At 43.4% G+C, this 16466-nt stretch overlaps 1 protein-coding gene across 1 annotated transcript in view; it reads right to left on the bottom strand.

The window, feature by feature from the left end:
* Positions 1–16466, bottom strand: part of DSCAM (DS cell adhesion molecule) — a 482198-nt gene that overhangs the window by 41609 nt on the left and 424123 nt on the right. Inside the window, exons 18-23 of the mRNA XM_081819866.1 lie at positions 16006–16190; positions 14533–14696; positions 12792–12890; positions 9381–9569; positions 7886–8176; positions 4860–5036 (exon numbers count right to left, since the gene is read on the bottom strand). Of these exons, the coding sequence (XP_081675992.1) occupies positions 4860–5036; positions 7886–8176; positions 9381–9569; positions 12792–12890; positions 14533–14696; positions 16006–16190 (1105 nt within the window). The remainder of the gene's footprint in view (positions 1–4859; positions 5037–7885; positions 8177–9380; positions 9570–12791; positions 12891–14532; positions 14697–16005; positions 16191–16466) is intronic.

Raw genomic sequence — 16466 nt, forward strand, 5'->3', positions numbered from 1 at the left:
CACAACTAAATAAATATTCAAAAAAGAAAACAATATATACTTGCAATCTAAGAAAACTGCAAGTACAAACACCGACCAACTAGAACACCCAGGGGGGCAAGGCGCCAGGCCTGACGCCAACTCTCTCCCTCCTTACTACCCGCTCTCTGTACCTCGCTCCACTGGCTGCCCTTGGCTTGGCCCTGCTGCCATCCTAATGCTCCTTTGCTCCCCACTCTGATACAGAGACCCCTTTTACTCAATTCTCCCATTGCAAATTTGGAGTTTTGAAAGAATAATTTTATTAAGAAATTAAGGCTTAAAAAAAGAAAAAAAAAGAAAAGAAGGAAGGAAATAGGGAAGGAAAGAAGGAAGGAAGAAGGAAGGAAGGAAGAGAAATAAAGTTTCAGAGCACATGTTTCTGATCTCAAATAAACCACAGTTTGGACATTCATTAGCTTGGTGAAGAAGTCTCTACACTGCTCTTCCTTTAGATTATTAAAGTTCAAGCGAATTTTTGGTCTTACAACTAAGGAAAGCATTTAGCTCATTTGCAGAGCAGATGAATGGGATGTTGGAGCTCAGCAGATGCTGGCCATCCCTCATGGCCCGCCCCTTCACCTGAGCCCATGTAGAACCACGAGGCCACATTCTCTCTGGGAGTGGCCTTCCAGAACTGATCTGTTTTTATAATATTAACCCATTTCAAAGCATGCTTAAAATAACTAGGCTTCTGTTCACAGGAAGAAAGGCATTTTGCCACAGAAGCATGGTCAAATTTTATATCCTCCATTGACTTTTATCTTTAGTTTATTTGAAGTTCCAGAAGTAGCTTTTAGGCTTGGCATGCCAGTTGACCCAACTGGCTGGTGCCAACATAACTTTGCACCTTCTTGGGTAGACTCACACTAAAGGAGGAAGTTTTTAGTGATACTGGTGTTGATTACTTGATGTGGGAATCAAATTTTTACAAGGTTAGGGCTTCTGGGATTATGGACCCAGCCAGAGATTTGTTCTGTAACCTTGCACTTTGAAGGATTTATAAGTGGGGAAAAATCAGGGCATGATTACAAGCAAAATATGGCTTCTGGACTCCTGGATAAGGTTACAGATTTTTTTTAAAATGTAGCACTTGCAGACAATTTAGACTTAGGAGGTCGCTATGCTCTAAAATTAGTAAAGTTCTCAGGAAGGAAGAAATATAGGTTGGCTAAATTGCTTGAGTCCTATCTTCCTTTTCTTTTCCTTTCCTTTCCTTTCCTTTCCTTTCCTTTCCTTTCTTTCCTTTCCTTTCCTTTCTTTCCTTTCCTTTCCTTTCCTTTCCTTTCCTTTCCTTTCCTTTCCTTTCCTTTCCTTTCCTTTCCTTTCTTTCCTTTCCTTCCCTTCCCTTCCCTTTCCTTTCCTTTCCTTCCTTCTTTCCTCTCTCTCTCTCCCTCCCTCCTTTCTTCCTTCCTTCTTTCTTCATTTTTACCTAAAAGAATGTTATGTTATATTCACCTAACTAGGTTGTTTGTCTACATGGTAAAACATACCTTGCTTATAAACATCTAGCAATCAAACAAGGTCAAAAATACGAAGTTGACCTTAAATAGTAACTCTAACAGTGTCCATTAGGAATCCCACAATATTTTTCTATAATCCAAATTTTATTTCCAGTTTTGATCCTTATTGGTGGTTGTTCAAGCAACATTGACATATTATTAGAAATGTCTTTATTTGGGACAATAAAAATATTGTATGACGCAACCCTTTCTGTTGAATCTGTAAATATATTTGAACTCATTCTAATCCAGGCACAGGATCTGTGCCTTATGTGGGTCAGATTGTAACTAGGTGATTCTACCACTGAGCTCTGTTTAATAGGTAGGCACCTACTACATTAAGCTCTGGCTACAGTTTTCCTCTATGAGTGAGTTGGAAACATTTTATGTCATTAATTAACATTGTGTGGGCTCTGCTGGACTAAAAGAGAGATGTTTTGGGGGCAAGACCAGCCCCCCTGCCCCCAATAACCTATGTCACCTACTCTGTTCTTTCATGGTGCACTTTTCACAGTTAGAGAAAGATATCTGTCTCTTGTAAGCCTTTACTTACTGCCACTGGAGTGTCAGCTTCTATGGTTCTGGGACAGGATTGTAGTCCTCATTTTTCTCTTTGGGACCTAACCAAACCCTTGTGATCAAGATATAGAAGTGGTTAATAAGAAACTTTTATGTTCGTTTTAAAAACGGTGACAGCCCGCACATGGCAGATGTGGTTTGTTGATTTGAATTTACTTCTGTGCGTCTGCATTAAAATGTGCTGATCACTACATCAAAAAGTAATGAAGTATTGTATGGTGACTAACATAATATAATAAAATAAAATAAATAAATAAATAAGTAAATAAATAAATAAATAAAACGTGCTGTTAGGAAGCACGTGGAATTGGATGCCCGGTCTTTTGCATTCTCACTGCCTTCTTGTCCGACTCTGGGTTTGGAAGGCTTTGCGAAGTGCATACAAAATGCAAGACAGCAGACACTCCTGAACTTCAGCAATTAGCGTCCCTGGAATTCTTTGCTCCCCAGCATCTTGCATAAATAAACACTCTTTCCCACAGTATTTGTTTTCTTCCTGCTGAAACCTTTGTGTGGGCTCTGTCTTTCCTCGGGCACAAAGAAAACAAAACCATTTCTGGGGAAGGAAAGATTGTGCTCTCTGATGTGATGTACTGCTTTCTTTACCAAAAGCCTTTATGAAATACTGGTGTCTAGGAGTAGAGATGTCCACAATAACAGTGCCAGTCCCAGGATATTTTCTGGCAGGAGCCCTTGCAAAACAATCCCTGAATGATAAGACATTGTTAAGAAAAACAGTAAAGGTGCATGGGCCCACCATCAGTACAGCCCAATATGTTGGTAAGAGTTAGAGGCATCTTCAGAATCTTTAGAGACTGGGGTGCTTAGATTATGAGTAGAATAGGGCAAATTAAACAACAGCTGGGAAGGAAGGAGTAATTCAGTAGAACTGGGGGGAAAGGAATGGTGAATTTGGCAGAGGGTGGTAGAATACCAGGAAGGGGTACCTTCATGTTTAATGCATTTGCTGCCAAACCCTTGTGATCAAATGGAAATGATTAAGAAAAAAAATTCACTGTTGGTTTTAGAAGATGTTACATGAACAATTCATAACCTTTGAAATGCAGCTAGCTAGATCTGGCCATCTAAATGCAACAAGGACAGATCCTTGCTGGTCTGTCAGTTATTGGCTCCTCAATAATATTGTCTGTAAAGTCCAGAATATGGGATTTTGTTGTCTGTGAAAGGGTTAGAAAACATCCTTTTGGTATCTTAGTGATGAGCACTTATGAATGTAATCCAACACAGTTCACCTTATACTGGATTTCTCAACATATTAAGCAATATGTTGCTCTTATGTAGTTCTTAGATGGTGTCCCTTTCTCTCCCGGTTGGGATTAATTGCTTCTTCTTTTGAGCATATGTAGGATTTATTTGAAGCCCTATTTTAATATTCATGACATTTTTGTTCTTTTCCTGGTAGATGCTCATGTGTCTGCCTCCCACACTAAACCCAAAGTTCAGAAGGCTCTTTCTCTTCATCTTGATACATCAAGCACCAAGCATGGTGCTTAGGATATATAGGATTTACTACGGTAAGTCTGCAAAATTAAATAAGTGGTTAACAGAATTTAGCAAGGATATTTCAATGAGACCGGTGGCTCATCTGAATGATGGGGCTGTGGGACATTTAAATGGAAGGGCTATTAACATGTACAGATGGAGCATGATGTACTTCAAATATTTTAATTTTACAGTTAAGTGGAAGCAAATTGATAGGAAGCTGTGTTAGGGCCACATAAAGAGAAATGCTTCACATAAGCACAGACAAGAGAAAGTATCACCATGTTCTGCTGCTCTCATCAGGTGATAGCCAACTGAAGTGTTTGCAGAAGATGTCGATGTTTTCCATTGGTATCAGCGATGTCTGGGGATGTCACAGATAGGTCTTGGGGACTGGGCTTCCAGACTTGTTCCTCAGGATGTAACTTTGAGGAATATGCAGGATGCTGCCTGACATTACTCCGCACTGGACTGATGAAATGCGAACATCGTGTCCATGCATTTTATCAAAAAACGGGCTTCGTTAAATACTCTGACAGATGAAAAGCAAAGGACTCGGAACCACTCTTCCTGCATGGGGTTTCATGTCGGAAAAAGCTAATTTTCCTCACACTGCAGAGCAAGGGCAAGGAAGGGCTCTTGGCTAGAAGCTAGAAATAGCTTCGTCACCGGGACCTCACCGAGCTAGACATAATAATAACAGTGCCTGCTCACAATGGCTCTCGTCTGGCCGAGGCTCTTGTCTTCCATGGTTTTTTTTGTTGTCTGAGTGAAACTCTTACACTGAGCTTTAGCTCACATTTCTAATTTGGGAAAGTGTGTGTGTTTTCTGCCTCACAGTGCTTTACCATAAGCCCTCAATTTCCACTTCCTGGCAATAAAATAGTTCTCATTGCCACAGCAAATGTGATAGGTCTTTTTAAAGGACGCCATAATTGATGGCCTTGCTGCGATGGCTGAGAATTAAAGTGAGCAGAGTTGAAAGACCCATGAGAAAATAATTGTCTTTGCTGATTTCTAGGATTTAGGAGACCAGTGTGAGGTTGACCCTCCCTCAATGTCTGATTGTGTTGGGTAGTAACATCCATGTGACTCTTCCCCTAAGGATCTGCAGCCCTGCTGAAGGCGCGTCACAGAGTCTGGCAGTTGGGGAACCTGACCTAGAGAATAAAAGCCCTTCTCCTGGGGGGTAGCGCCCACCAGGCCGGCTGTCCAGACAAAGTGGTGCGAGCAGGTGACTGCAGGGCCGCCACTCACCTCTCAGTCTCTTCAGCCTCTGCTCCCGCCTCCTCCTCCGCACCACCAGCAGGAGCACAAATAGCAGCAAGACCCCCACCAGGATGCAGGAGATGGTCACGAGCATCTTGAGCCCCTCGTTGGTCGTCAGGCCTTCTTCGCTTTGGACAACTGACTTAATGAGTGGAGGGATTGTACCTGAAAGCAGGGCCATGGTGTTAGATGACTATTAATGAAGACAGCATGGCGGAGGGTTTAGGGATGATGGTTACAAGAGGCGCACTGTGTGATCCAAGGGTGTCCAGGATGATGAGAAATGAAAGGAGTTCTTTACCTAGGTCCTGGCTCATTGATTTACTTTCTCATGCCCCTCCTCTGCCCAACTTGCAACTTACTTGACAAAACATCAAATCAGGATTTGCACAAAGGCTGAAGCCCATTTCTTTGAAAGGGACTTCATTTTGCAATGTACTGCTAGGTGCAGGCACTTGAAAGCACAATGTCCAGGCTAGGTGCTTAAAAAAGCCACATGCATTTCGCTGGAATTGTCCCCCATAGTACAACTGCTTGAAAACCTGCACATCAGAGGAGCAACAATAGGTCTGGCCAGTGGACAGGAGTCTGCAGGGAGACTGGACCAGATATATTGGCTTAAAGAAGCTTAGCGTCCCTTTTGGTCTGGTGATTCACCTGCTTTTTACCTACTTTAGAAACTCTCATTTTAGGGTGTAAGAGCTGCAGACAACTTTTCAAAGAGGAAGCATCTAGGTCTCCAAAGCAAGCTCCTTAGTGATCAGACATTATTATACAGTGTTAGGAAATTCAGATTATTTAGAATTATAAGGAAACACCTAATTAGACTGAACTCTGAGCTACTTGAAGCTGCTTTCTAGGCAGAGGCTGAATATAACAGGCGCAGAGATTCAAACATACATCTGCACTTTACGGGGCATGCATTTTGGCACCTTCCGTTACATAAGATGCTCCATCCCACTGTATTTTCCATGTAAAACAAGGGCCAGGAAGTCAACTGTTTAGGAAAAATAATGCAAAAATAATGCAATTTCCTCCCGAGCAAAAATGGTCTTTATCCTGCACTTAGTAAGTAGAGCAGGGATAATTGAATCCCAGTCCCCTATGTTAGCAGCCCAGGTCAAGAAAAGTGTTCTTCCAAATGTGCCATTATTTTTAGCTGGAAACCCACGTCTGCAGATGCTCAGAACCCACGTAAGGGGATGCAGGTGAAGCTGGTCTGCAAAACTAAGGCAGCAGAGGCACACAGGCAAACGGTCTGGCTAAGGAAATGGCAGAAGAAAGAGTCAAATACAGACATGGAAGAATCGGAGATTTGACTGGCATACGCGTGAGGCTAACTGTCAATGTTTGTTTCTCCCCAAATGAAAGGGAAATCTTCAGTCAGATCTGACGAGAGAGAGATTAAAGCTATATATCCCTGAGATCGGTTCAGAGAAATCCATGATCCTCTTCAAGGAAAGTATAAATACGTAATCTTATTTCCTAGTGTAATAAAGTTATTTCAGACTTCAGGAATTTAAATGTAGCTCACAGAACTTTTGCATGATTATAATCTAAGATCCTGGATAAAATGAGAGCATCATTTTTTAAGAAGACAAGCATTTAAATTCTGCAGAGTGCTCTCCAAGTTTGAACCACAGTTTCAAATTCTGCTTGCGAGTGGTTTCTAATTAAAAGATTAGCAAGACCATATCACCACTGTGCACACTGAAGCCCACGCTCTGGCATCTACATTATACAGAAACTTCGTGACAGCATGTGATTATCGTAAGTCAATTCATGTAAGCCAATAAGCTAAAGTAAGAAATATGCTTACTGCCCAAATGTGTACCTGCTGGCAGAGGACTTTGGGGAACTCTTAAATGCAAAGTAAAGTGTTTGGTAGGTCAAAGTCCTTTATTCTGTAAGATTAAAGAATTAAACCCTGTTGGAGGAGAAAGCCAGTAGGAAGGGCTACTCTGCCTGTGGGTGGTGGTTTGGGATGGGACACCCTTGAATGACGTCACTTGTAACTGAGGGCTAGAAAGTTAGTCTGCTCGGATTCAGACTTTCTGGGCTGGGCCATCCAACACTGTGGTCTGACCTGGTCAGTGGCGTTGGCCAGAAAGCTTGGAGGGGGGGGGGCGGGGGAGGAGCTCCCAACCTCCTGATGAACTGCAGCAGGTCTTACCTTGTGACTGAGCACCTAACTCAATCACTGCTTTTCCCTGAGTGAAAGTCACTGCAAAGCTGCAGAGATCAACACCAACATGATGCTATTTAAGACTTTCTGAAGTTCCCTAACCTCCTAACAATCAATGACCCACTATCTTTCAGCTTCACTGGGTTGGGCGTTTGTTCAGATATCAATCAACGGCCTTTGATATTAGTTGTAGGAAAAAAAGCATAAAAATTTCTATTGTTTATTTTTGGTTGACTAAACATCACAAGATACCTCTCCTGGTTTTCAGAAAGTCCAAGCAAATTGCACGTGTGTGGAGGGGAGGGGCGGGGTGGGGCACACACTAACATCCTGTGGTATTATATTACTTTCGCCAGTGCTTGCATTTCTGCTCAGGGACTACCAGAAGCTCCTGTCCCATGAAGACTGTTTCTGCACATGCAGTCTAAGGGCTAAATGAGAGCAGAGACGGAGTTATGTGGGTTGGGATGGGGTGGGGAACGGGTGGGGAGACAACAAAAGCAGGGTTAGCACACAGTCATTGACAAATGCACAGAACCACGTGTTTGGTAAGGGAAGGTAAAGAATCCTTCAGCCCGAAGAGAAATCACTCCTGCACCATGATTCCCTAAGGAGATTCCCAGTGGCCCTCGGTCCCTTATTTCTGGAGCAGAGCCATGGTCCCGCGAACACAGTGAACTAGGGAGCCCCACGGGGAGCCCGCTGACTGACCCCGAAGCCTAAAGGGATCTGAGGGCACTGGTCGCTCTGTGCCCAGGATGAATGTTGGATGGGAAAGGGACAGTAAGCACATGCACGTGTGGGAGGGCCACAGAGCCAGCCAGCTTACTGCCATCATAGTTGAGCGTGGCGAAGTTGGCCTGCTTCTCTGCGCAGCCGCCACTGTTGCACACCCTCATCTGCAGCTCGTACCACGTGGCCTCTTGCAGGTCGTAGAGGATGTAGGACTTGGAGAGAGAGGTCCGCTGAGCTGTGGTCCAGACCGTGGTCCCAAAGGGTCTGTACTCCAGAGTGAAGGAGGTGATAGGACAGCCGCCGTCGTTCCAGCCGATGAGGTTCAGCCTCACGCGTGTGGTGTTGATGCTGGCGAAGAGTTCTTGCTCTTTCGAGAACTGGGGCTCTGTGGGAGAATGCACAGTGGGGATCAGCTCATGGGATACATGAATGCCGGCCATCAGCACGGTCATGCATTAGCCCTTGGCTGCCTTCCCCACCTGGGCGAGGAGCTCAGCCCAAGTCTGGGTCATAGACCAGTCCCAATGTGTCCACTATTATAGGGACCTATGGACCAATGGGCTGTCTCCAACCACAGTGACCTGAGTATGAGAGGGAGAATTGGGTGGGTAGAGGTTACTGTTGTGTATGTCAGAGCTCCTAAGAACAGTGCTATTTTCATGTATGTGTTTCCTTGAGTGGTTCTGAAGGAACCCATACTGTGTGCTGAGCTGACCCGTTTCCACTCTCGTGTGGATGGACCTGACTCAAGAGAAGTCTAGTTGGATTTCGGAAGTACCAACAGGTGTCTCTTACGATCCAAGCACTTGTTACTGGAACCCAGGGACCTGATGGATACACTTCTGCGTAAATCAATCCCTCATCCTCTGAACCCTTGCTGCATCTTAGCCAAAACTCAGGTGGCAGATCCAAGTTAGCACCTTTGCCTTCCCATTTCTTGCTCTTTTGCTATCCAGTGTGGCCCTGTGCACCAGATGAGGGTCAGATATGAGGGGAAGCTCCAAAGACCCTCTCTTCACTGCCTCATCTACACTTCTGTGCCACTGCACCCCTCCCCTTACTGGCGGCCCCAGACTGCAATTTCACCGCTGAGTGCCATTTCCGCCCACCAGGGGTTCCTCTGCTCAAAGGTTCATGTTTCAGATTAAAAAACCAATTCACATTAAAGGTCAACAGTCTACCCCAATCATTTCCCACCTGAAAAGTGGGGCCTTGGAGGCAATGGGAAAGTTATGGATAGAGGGGCATGGGGTGATGGAGGGGGAAGGTCACACTAGAAGGTGAGAGGGTAAATGACATATGTCATGGCGACCCAGCCAGGACACGTTATGTTGGCACTGAAGCCCTTGGTTTGCAAAGGACGCTCTTCTTTTTCACTGCAAATGAGATAAGGAAGTAAGAGAACCAGGATATTCTGTGAAGACCAGCCATCTCTCTCATTACACTGCAACATGCCCAAACCCGTTTTGGGAATAACAGAGTTCAAACTCACAGACAAGCGTGCAAATATATGATGCATCATCTGTGACTGCAGTCCCCCATCCAATCTGGAAAGCAGAGGAAATGCAGACAGCAGAAGGCATAGATACCTTTCCCCAACGTTTTCGCTTCTATGATCTCGCTGATACGTCCCGGTCCCACTCCATTTTGGGCAGTAAGAGTGAACTTGTACCAAGTACCACACTTCAGATTTTCCAGGCGGTAAGAACGTTCACTTGGGCTGATTGGAAAACTTCCCCACTGTTCACTGTTATCCTCGGAGTACTGCAATATGTATCCTACAGAACACAAGAAATATTCAAAAGAGCCTTATTTCCTTTCTATTAGGGTTGGTGGATGTTGGCATTTTGTATGGGATAAGAATTCTCCTCGTTCATGTATCTTTGGAAGAGAACATCTGAAGTCTTCCTGATGCCAGGAAATTGAACCCAGGCTGGGAGGAGTGCTGTGATGATGTTCTCATTAGTATTTAGGCCACGCCAGACATTACTAGGGTGTATCATTAATTGGTGTGGTGAAATAAAACCACTTTCTCCCCATTTCCTTTTAAAAGGTGTAGCAGGTAGCAGAGGATGGACACTAAGTCTCTAGAAATTTGCCCTCAGGGCATATGTGCCTGAATCCTTGGGTATCAACATGGTCTGAGCTGAATTATTATTATTATTATTTTTTAAGATTTTATTTATTTGCGAGAGAGACAATGAGAGACAGAGAGCATGAGAGGGAGGAGGGTCAGAGGGAGAAGCAGACTCCCTGCTGAGCAGGGAGCCCGATGTGGGACTCGATCCCGGGACTCCAGGATCATGACCTGAGCCAAAGGCAGTCGCTTAACCAACTGAGCTGAATTATTTTTAAGAGAACCGAAGCTCTGGAAAAGGGATATGTTCTCAAGGGGGTAGGAATCTCCTCAACCATACCCTACCCAGTCCACGATCACTAAGGAAACAGCTCTAAATCCTGTAGCCATCCCAACATTTCAATGTTCACCTGGCTTCTCCTTAGTCTGAAAAATCCCTCCAAAAATTCATTTCTGTACATGACCACTATCATCTGTACTTCCATGACCACGAACATCAACTGTCCCTCTCTTGAGTGCTCACCAGGTGCCAAGCACTGTCCTCAGCCTGCTATGTTCATTACCTCATATAATTCTAGGACACAGTGATTATTATCTCCACAGTGCAGAGCAAGACACTGAGGTCCAGAGAGGAGAGGTGACCATTCCAGGGTCCTGTAAGTCAGTAAGATTCAAACCCCAACTTCAGAATCTGAAGCCAGATCTCCTGGCCCTTGTGATCACTAAGATATTCCTCCTTGTTATGGCCGCCATCCCTGTTACCCCAGCCATTTCCTGGGCCAGTGAGGGGGTGGGGTGGGCAAACAGGTCCTGTTTTCTCTATCCCTGTCTCCTCCACATTCACACCCAGGCAACCCAGGACCAGTCTGCCTGGTGCATGTTGTCCTCACGCTGGTGGACTGCTATCTTCCCTCCAGCCCACGGGGCTCCATTTTTAACACAGGCAAAGCACTTCTCAACTCCACACTGTAGAGGTTCCTAGGCCCACACTGGAAGCATCAAGTGTTTTGCAGACCTCTCACATGGAGGTCACCTGTCCTTGATTCTTCTGTGGTCAGGATCCCCATCTTCCCTACTCTTTGCTCCTTTCCTCCCCTCTAGCCCTCTGCTGCCTTGGGGTCCCTCCTCCTTTCTGAGCCTCATTTTCTCTTTCAGTATCCTTGATCTGCACCCCTCAAAGCTCCTGCATTATCTGACAGCTGGGTGAGGGATCTGGGTACCCCATGCTCCCACTGTCATTACCTGGCTTCCACTCCAACTCTGCCTAAACCACCTCCCTGCTGCCCTGAACATCATGGGGAGAACACTTTCCTTTTAATGTCCTCCACCTGAATCGCATCTGGGAAGCTCTTGTAACCCTTGGCAACAGGAGGCCCCGTGCCAATGGCTTTGGCTACCACTGCATTTCAGGGACCCCCAGTTGCCTTTGCTTGGAAGCTCTTCATTACCAAAATTGGCTTCACTTTCAAGACCTTCTGCTCTGACAATTCCTGTACCACCTCTCCCAGGCTCTCACACTTACAGAACCCAAACTCTACTTCATTTGAGCCTTGAGTCCTAGAGTCCCTTGAACTCTTCCCTCGATGCTCCATTTTTTTTTTCCATAACAATGTTCTCTAACCAGCCTAGAACCTTCTGTAGACCATTTCCACCAGGAGCCTATTTGCACTCACTCCTCTGACTCTGGCCGCTCTTGTTCTGCCAGTCAGCAGCTCTGGTAAATGGTGACCCAGTCTTCCTTCCAGGTGTCTGGCACCACTTGACAAGGTCATGAGACTGTGAAATTGTGACCACCACAATTTGGGATATTTATATGCAGATAGGGCCTCACTCTCTCTTGGCAATGACTTTGTTGGTCTATTAATGACTCCCTGTGCATTTCACATGGTAGCTGTTACAAATCTTCCCCACACTCTTCAAACGTACAAACACAACCTTATCCCAATCAGCTTACTATTTAAAAAAAAAAAAATCTAACTTTTTTCTTTTCCAAAAAAAAAAAGGAAGATCCTCCCTTTCTCTCAGCGGAGTGCTGATAAATGTTTAACAACTGGCTGTTCAAAAATATAATAAAGCCCTGACCAGTAGCATTTCTGATTTCTGGGGTGTGTAACGATTCTCCGCCTGGGTGCAATCACTGGGTATAAGGCGGGGAAGAGATAGGACAGCTTGCTCTCATCAACTGGAAGGAGCTGGCTCCAGGGCAGTGCTGGCTTCACTCTGAAATGACCCCCTATTTCCAGTTGTCTGCTCACCCTCCTCACTCAGAAGAAGGATGTCCTCTGTCTTTGGAAGTCCCCTTCTATGTGCTCTAGGACCTCTAGGTTCTCTTCCTTTCTTGTGGCCACAGCTTGCTCAGAATGATGTTTTCCCAACTATATGCAGGCTACAATTATCACACTATATCATTCCTCAGGACAGACTTCCTTTATTCTTTTCCGCTATGGACTCAATGCAAAAGCTTTGTACAGATAGATCATTTCCTACCTAAACTCTAGGTTCTCCATCTTTTTGTGCTTTATAAATTGGAACAATAACTGTTTTATTACTAGTTAAATTAAATTGGTAATTACTAATTACTTTAATGAATGATTGAGTACAGGAGTGAATGAATGATGGAGTGTTGACAACATGGGGAAGAAACAGTATGCAGAATCTTGGGGGAGAGATTACCAAATTCTTTCTTTTCTGCCTTCATTAATCTTTCACTCAGATTGGAGGCATAATGGTAATTTTGTGAATGGGATGCCTTGGATGAATGATGGGTTTCAGTCAATACCATAAAAATAGATGTGTGGCTTGCTGTTTAGGTGGTGGGAGAATTAATTATAACTAACACATAACAATTACTTGATGGAGATGTGTCACTTATCAGCCTGGGGGTAGTGACAGTCAACTACTGTGGGCAACCTATTGCTCTTACCTCTGATGGAACTGCCCCCATTGTCCCCAGGGAGCCACGAGAGTGTAATGGAAGAAGATGTCGTTTTGGACACTGTAAGCCGAGGCTGATCAGGTGGAACTAGACAGGAAACAGTTTTTAGAAAACAAGAATTAGTTTTTCACACCTTTAATCTGCTTGAACAGCCATTTACCAAATCATTTTTAACAGCCATTTATTAAATAAGTGTTTTAGGTTGCCAAAATATGCAATTCACTTCTGTCAAAATGTCTATTTAGTTGATGTCCTTGGTTAAAGAGATAGAGCAGAGTGAATCTATTATTTAACAAAAATTCAACCACATTTCTACTTGGGTTTATATCTAACTCATTTCCTCACTGATTCCTTGAATTTCTGTGTCGTTCATCACTGATTGAAATCTTCTTTAAACTTACTAAAGATGCTCACAGTACTCTGAATTTCAGCCATGATCCAAGTGAGAAAGATAAATTGCATCCACGTAGCTGTTCTGTTCCCAGGGATGCGACGGGGGAGGGAAGAGTGGGGGAGGGGAGATTGGGTGAGGGAAGAGTAGGGGAGGGAGAAAGGGTAGGGGAGAGTGGCTAGTGGGAAAAAGAATTGCAAAAGTTTCCACTTTTTTAGCTACTCCCCCAAGATGCAACACACACACAAACACGCACACACACACGCGCTCTGTTCTGGAAATCAAAGGTGTGCCACTGAGTGGCTGTGTACAAGAACTTGCACATTCATACAAGGTTTGAAGAACACATACTTCTAACCAATGGGCCTCAGTATTATTTTGGATCAGCACCGAGGACAGAAACATTGAAGAAATTCAAAATCAGGTTATCCAAATTGTAGAGAAACTTCCCATAAAATGTCCATCTCTTTTCCTCTGAGAGAGGCCCATATATATTAACCCAAAGGCGTGAAAACCTGCCCTGTCTATTTAGAGTCACGATATCATGTCCATCTTCTGAAACACCATGGAATTCTATAGACTCCAATTTACTTGAAATTTCAGACCAATTTTGCATTATTTTTTTAAAATATGATTGTTCTCCTCCTCTTCCCTCCCACTGAGGACAATATTGATTTTATTTTTACTCGCTGTGATTTACTAATGTGACAACACTTAAGTCCCAAGAAGCATACCCTTTGGTTTTTCTACTAATAAAATATCACAGTGCATCCAAACCTGAACCCAGTCAGTGGCCATTTGGGATTTTACACATGATTTTAATTTAACTATCTTGAATTTGTCATGTACGTTTTGTGCTTGATATCAAGAAAAACCACATATGCTGTATTAAAAACCCAACTAAATATTATAGCAATACACTTAAGAGTTTCAGTTCGTGACCTTTTAATGTACATTGCATATAAAAATTTAATTAGTAGATGAAAGAACTCAATTCAGACTTATTTTTTGTCTGTGTTTTTTGGGTTCCACTTACACATATGTAGAGTAAACTGTGCAATTAGTGAAAGTTATCAAGGACTTTCTCAGTCTCATTATTCTTGACTAGGTTCTCTCTATGCAAAAATATAAATAGCGTCATCTTTGAGATTATGAGTGTTTTTATTTTCTTTGATTTGCTGCATTACATTTTCCAAAATGAACAAGTGTATTTTTCTGTAATATGAAAATAGCAATTAGCTCTTTAGAAAGGCTGATTTTTAAGTTTGTTCAATTTTACTCTTTGCATATAGGCATACATAGTAAATATGTCATAAAAAGAGTCCTCAAACTTTGTACCTTGTACTTGCAAATTTAAAATAATTTCATCTGATCCCCAGTTGTTATTGGCGATGCAGCTGTAATAGCCGGAATCTTCCGCCTTCACTGTGCGGATAATGAAGCTCCCGTTGCTGAAGATGCTCCTCCGCCCATCAATCGTTACTAGGCTGGGTGTCCCGTTACTACCTCACAGGAAAAAAAGGGCACAGATTAAAGAAATTACAATCCAAATTAGCTGAGGCTGCGGAAAAGCATAAAGACTCTCTCTGAGGTCAACAACACACTTGGAACTAAATTGTGATTACATGACAAAAACAATCAATCAAATAGCTGAATTTCATTCTTTGTAGAGCATGCTATGTGGAGGTTAGATCTGTGACAAGGGCTGGGATTCTGGCTCTCAAATATGTCAATGTACGCCACATCCTGAATGGGCCTCTCCTTCCTCCACCATGTAGACACCAGCCACCTCCTCTTGGGAATTCCTTCTGGGGCAGAAATGCCATTTTGACCCAATCACATAGGGACAACTAAATGTGGCAGTCTCTTGTGGACTTACTTAGATTTACAGTTCTTAATGATTTTGATCCCAAAAAAGTGAACTGTGGTCTCTCAAGGGGTCATGTGTTGGTCCTAGAACAAAAGAGTTCCCTCCCCATTATAACCTCCACCACGGTGGCAACTGTCCAGCCATCCCCACGTCAGGCAGAATGGCTCTTGACCCTGGGAGCTTATTTACTTCCTTGGATTAACTGATTTTAAAAGATGAGAAAAGTGGTCCCTGGACCAAGACCATTATTTCAATAGTTTGTCTTTTAAGTGCTTTTGTTTAAAATAGGCACTCTTCTGAATCCATTTTATATCAAATTTCCATGCTCATTAGTGAATTGTCAGCTCTTTATTTATATCCTAATTTTGTCTTCTGAACATAGAGAAAGCACTTAGAAAAGGTACAGGATAGAATACATCTCACCCACTTTCTGCCTCCTATCTTGGCTGCTATTATTTTAATAATTACTTCTGAGTATGGAAAACCAGATTTTATATTAACTAAGTCCTAATGCATTCTGTCTCTTAAAGTCATTTCTCAGAGCATTTGAAGTAGGGTTAGTTGGACTATTATCTTATAAGGAGAAAGACAGGTGCCAGGTCTCCTATGATGTTGGGCATGATCATCTCAGTTACACAGGAAATTTATATGAAAAAGTACAGAGATTATTGGATTGGTTAGGCTATTTTCCTTGCAAGCATTCTGTTATGAATTTAAAGGCTCTGAATTTATGGAAGATAGACGCAACACACCAGACCCTTTTAGCACTAAAGCCAAGATTCCACCCTCACTCCACCTCCTCTCCCGTCTCAGAAGAGTTGGTGTTTCCCGGTATTTTCATGAGTGGCAATGCATACAGCATTAGACCACCAGACCCAACCTGGTATGTCTGTGTAATCTCTTACAGTTTCACTAAAGGCATACATTAGGTTACTGGTTACCTGTCTTTCATCCATTTTACTGCAGGAGAAGGGTCCCCAACAGCTTTACAAGGCAAGGCGATGTCCTTCATCCATGGAGTAGTCACTGTGCCACTGAAGGTCAGGATTCGTGCTGGAGCTGGAGCACCAAACACAGCAGAAGACCAATCACGCCACAGCCTCATTGACATAAAAGCCAAAATGACCTTCCCCCATATAGTGACACCCCCCCAAAAGGGTGAATGCTGCACAGCTGATTAATGGTACGCCTGCCAACACTATTGTCTGGTATCAGGATATGTATAAGGGATTTTTTGGTGCCAAATTGTGGAAAGAGCCGAGATGCCCTTCAACAGATGAATGGATAAAGAAGATGTGGTCCATATCTACAATGGAATATTACTCAGCCATCAGAAAGGATGAACACCCAACATTTACATCAACATGGATGGGACTGGAGGAGATTATGCTAAGTGAAATAA

Source organism: Leptonychotes weddellii, chromosome 1, assembly GCF_054177405.1.
Source record: "Leptonychotes weddellii isolate Sample4059 chromosome 1, ASM5417740v2, whole genome shotgun sequence".
Classification (NCBI taxonomy): Eukaryota; Metazoa; Chordata; class Mammalia; order Carnivora; family Phocidae; genus Leptonychotes; species Leptonychotes weddellii.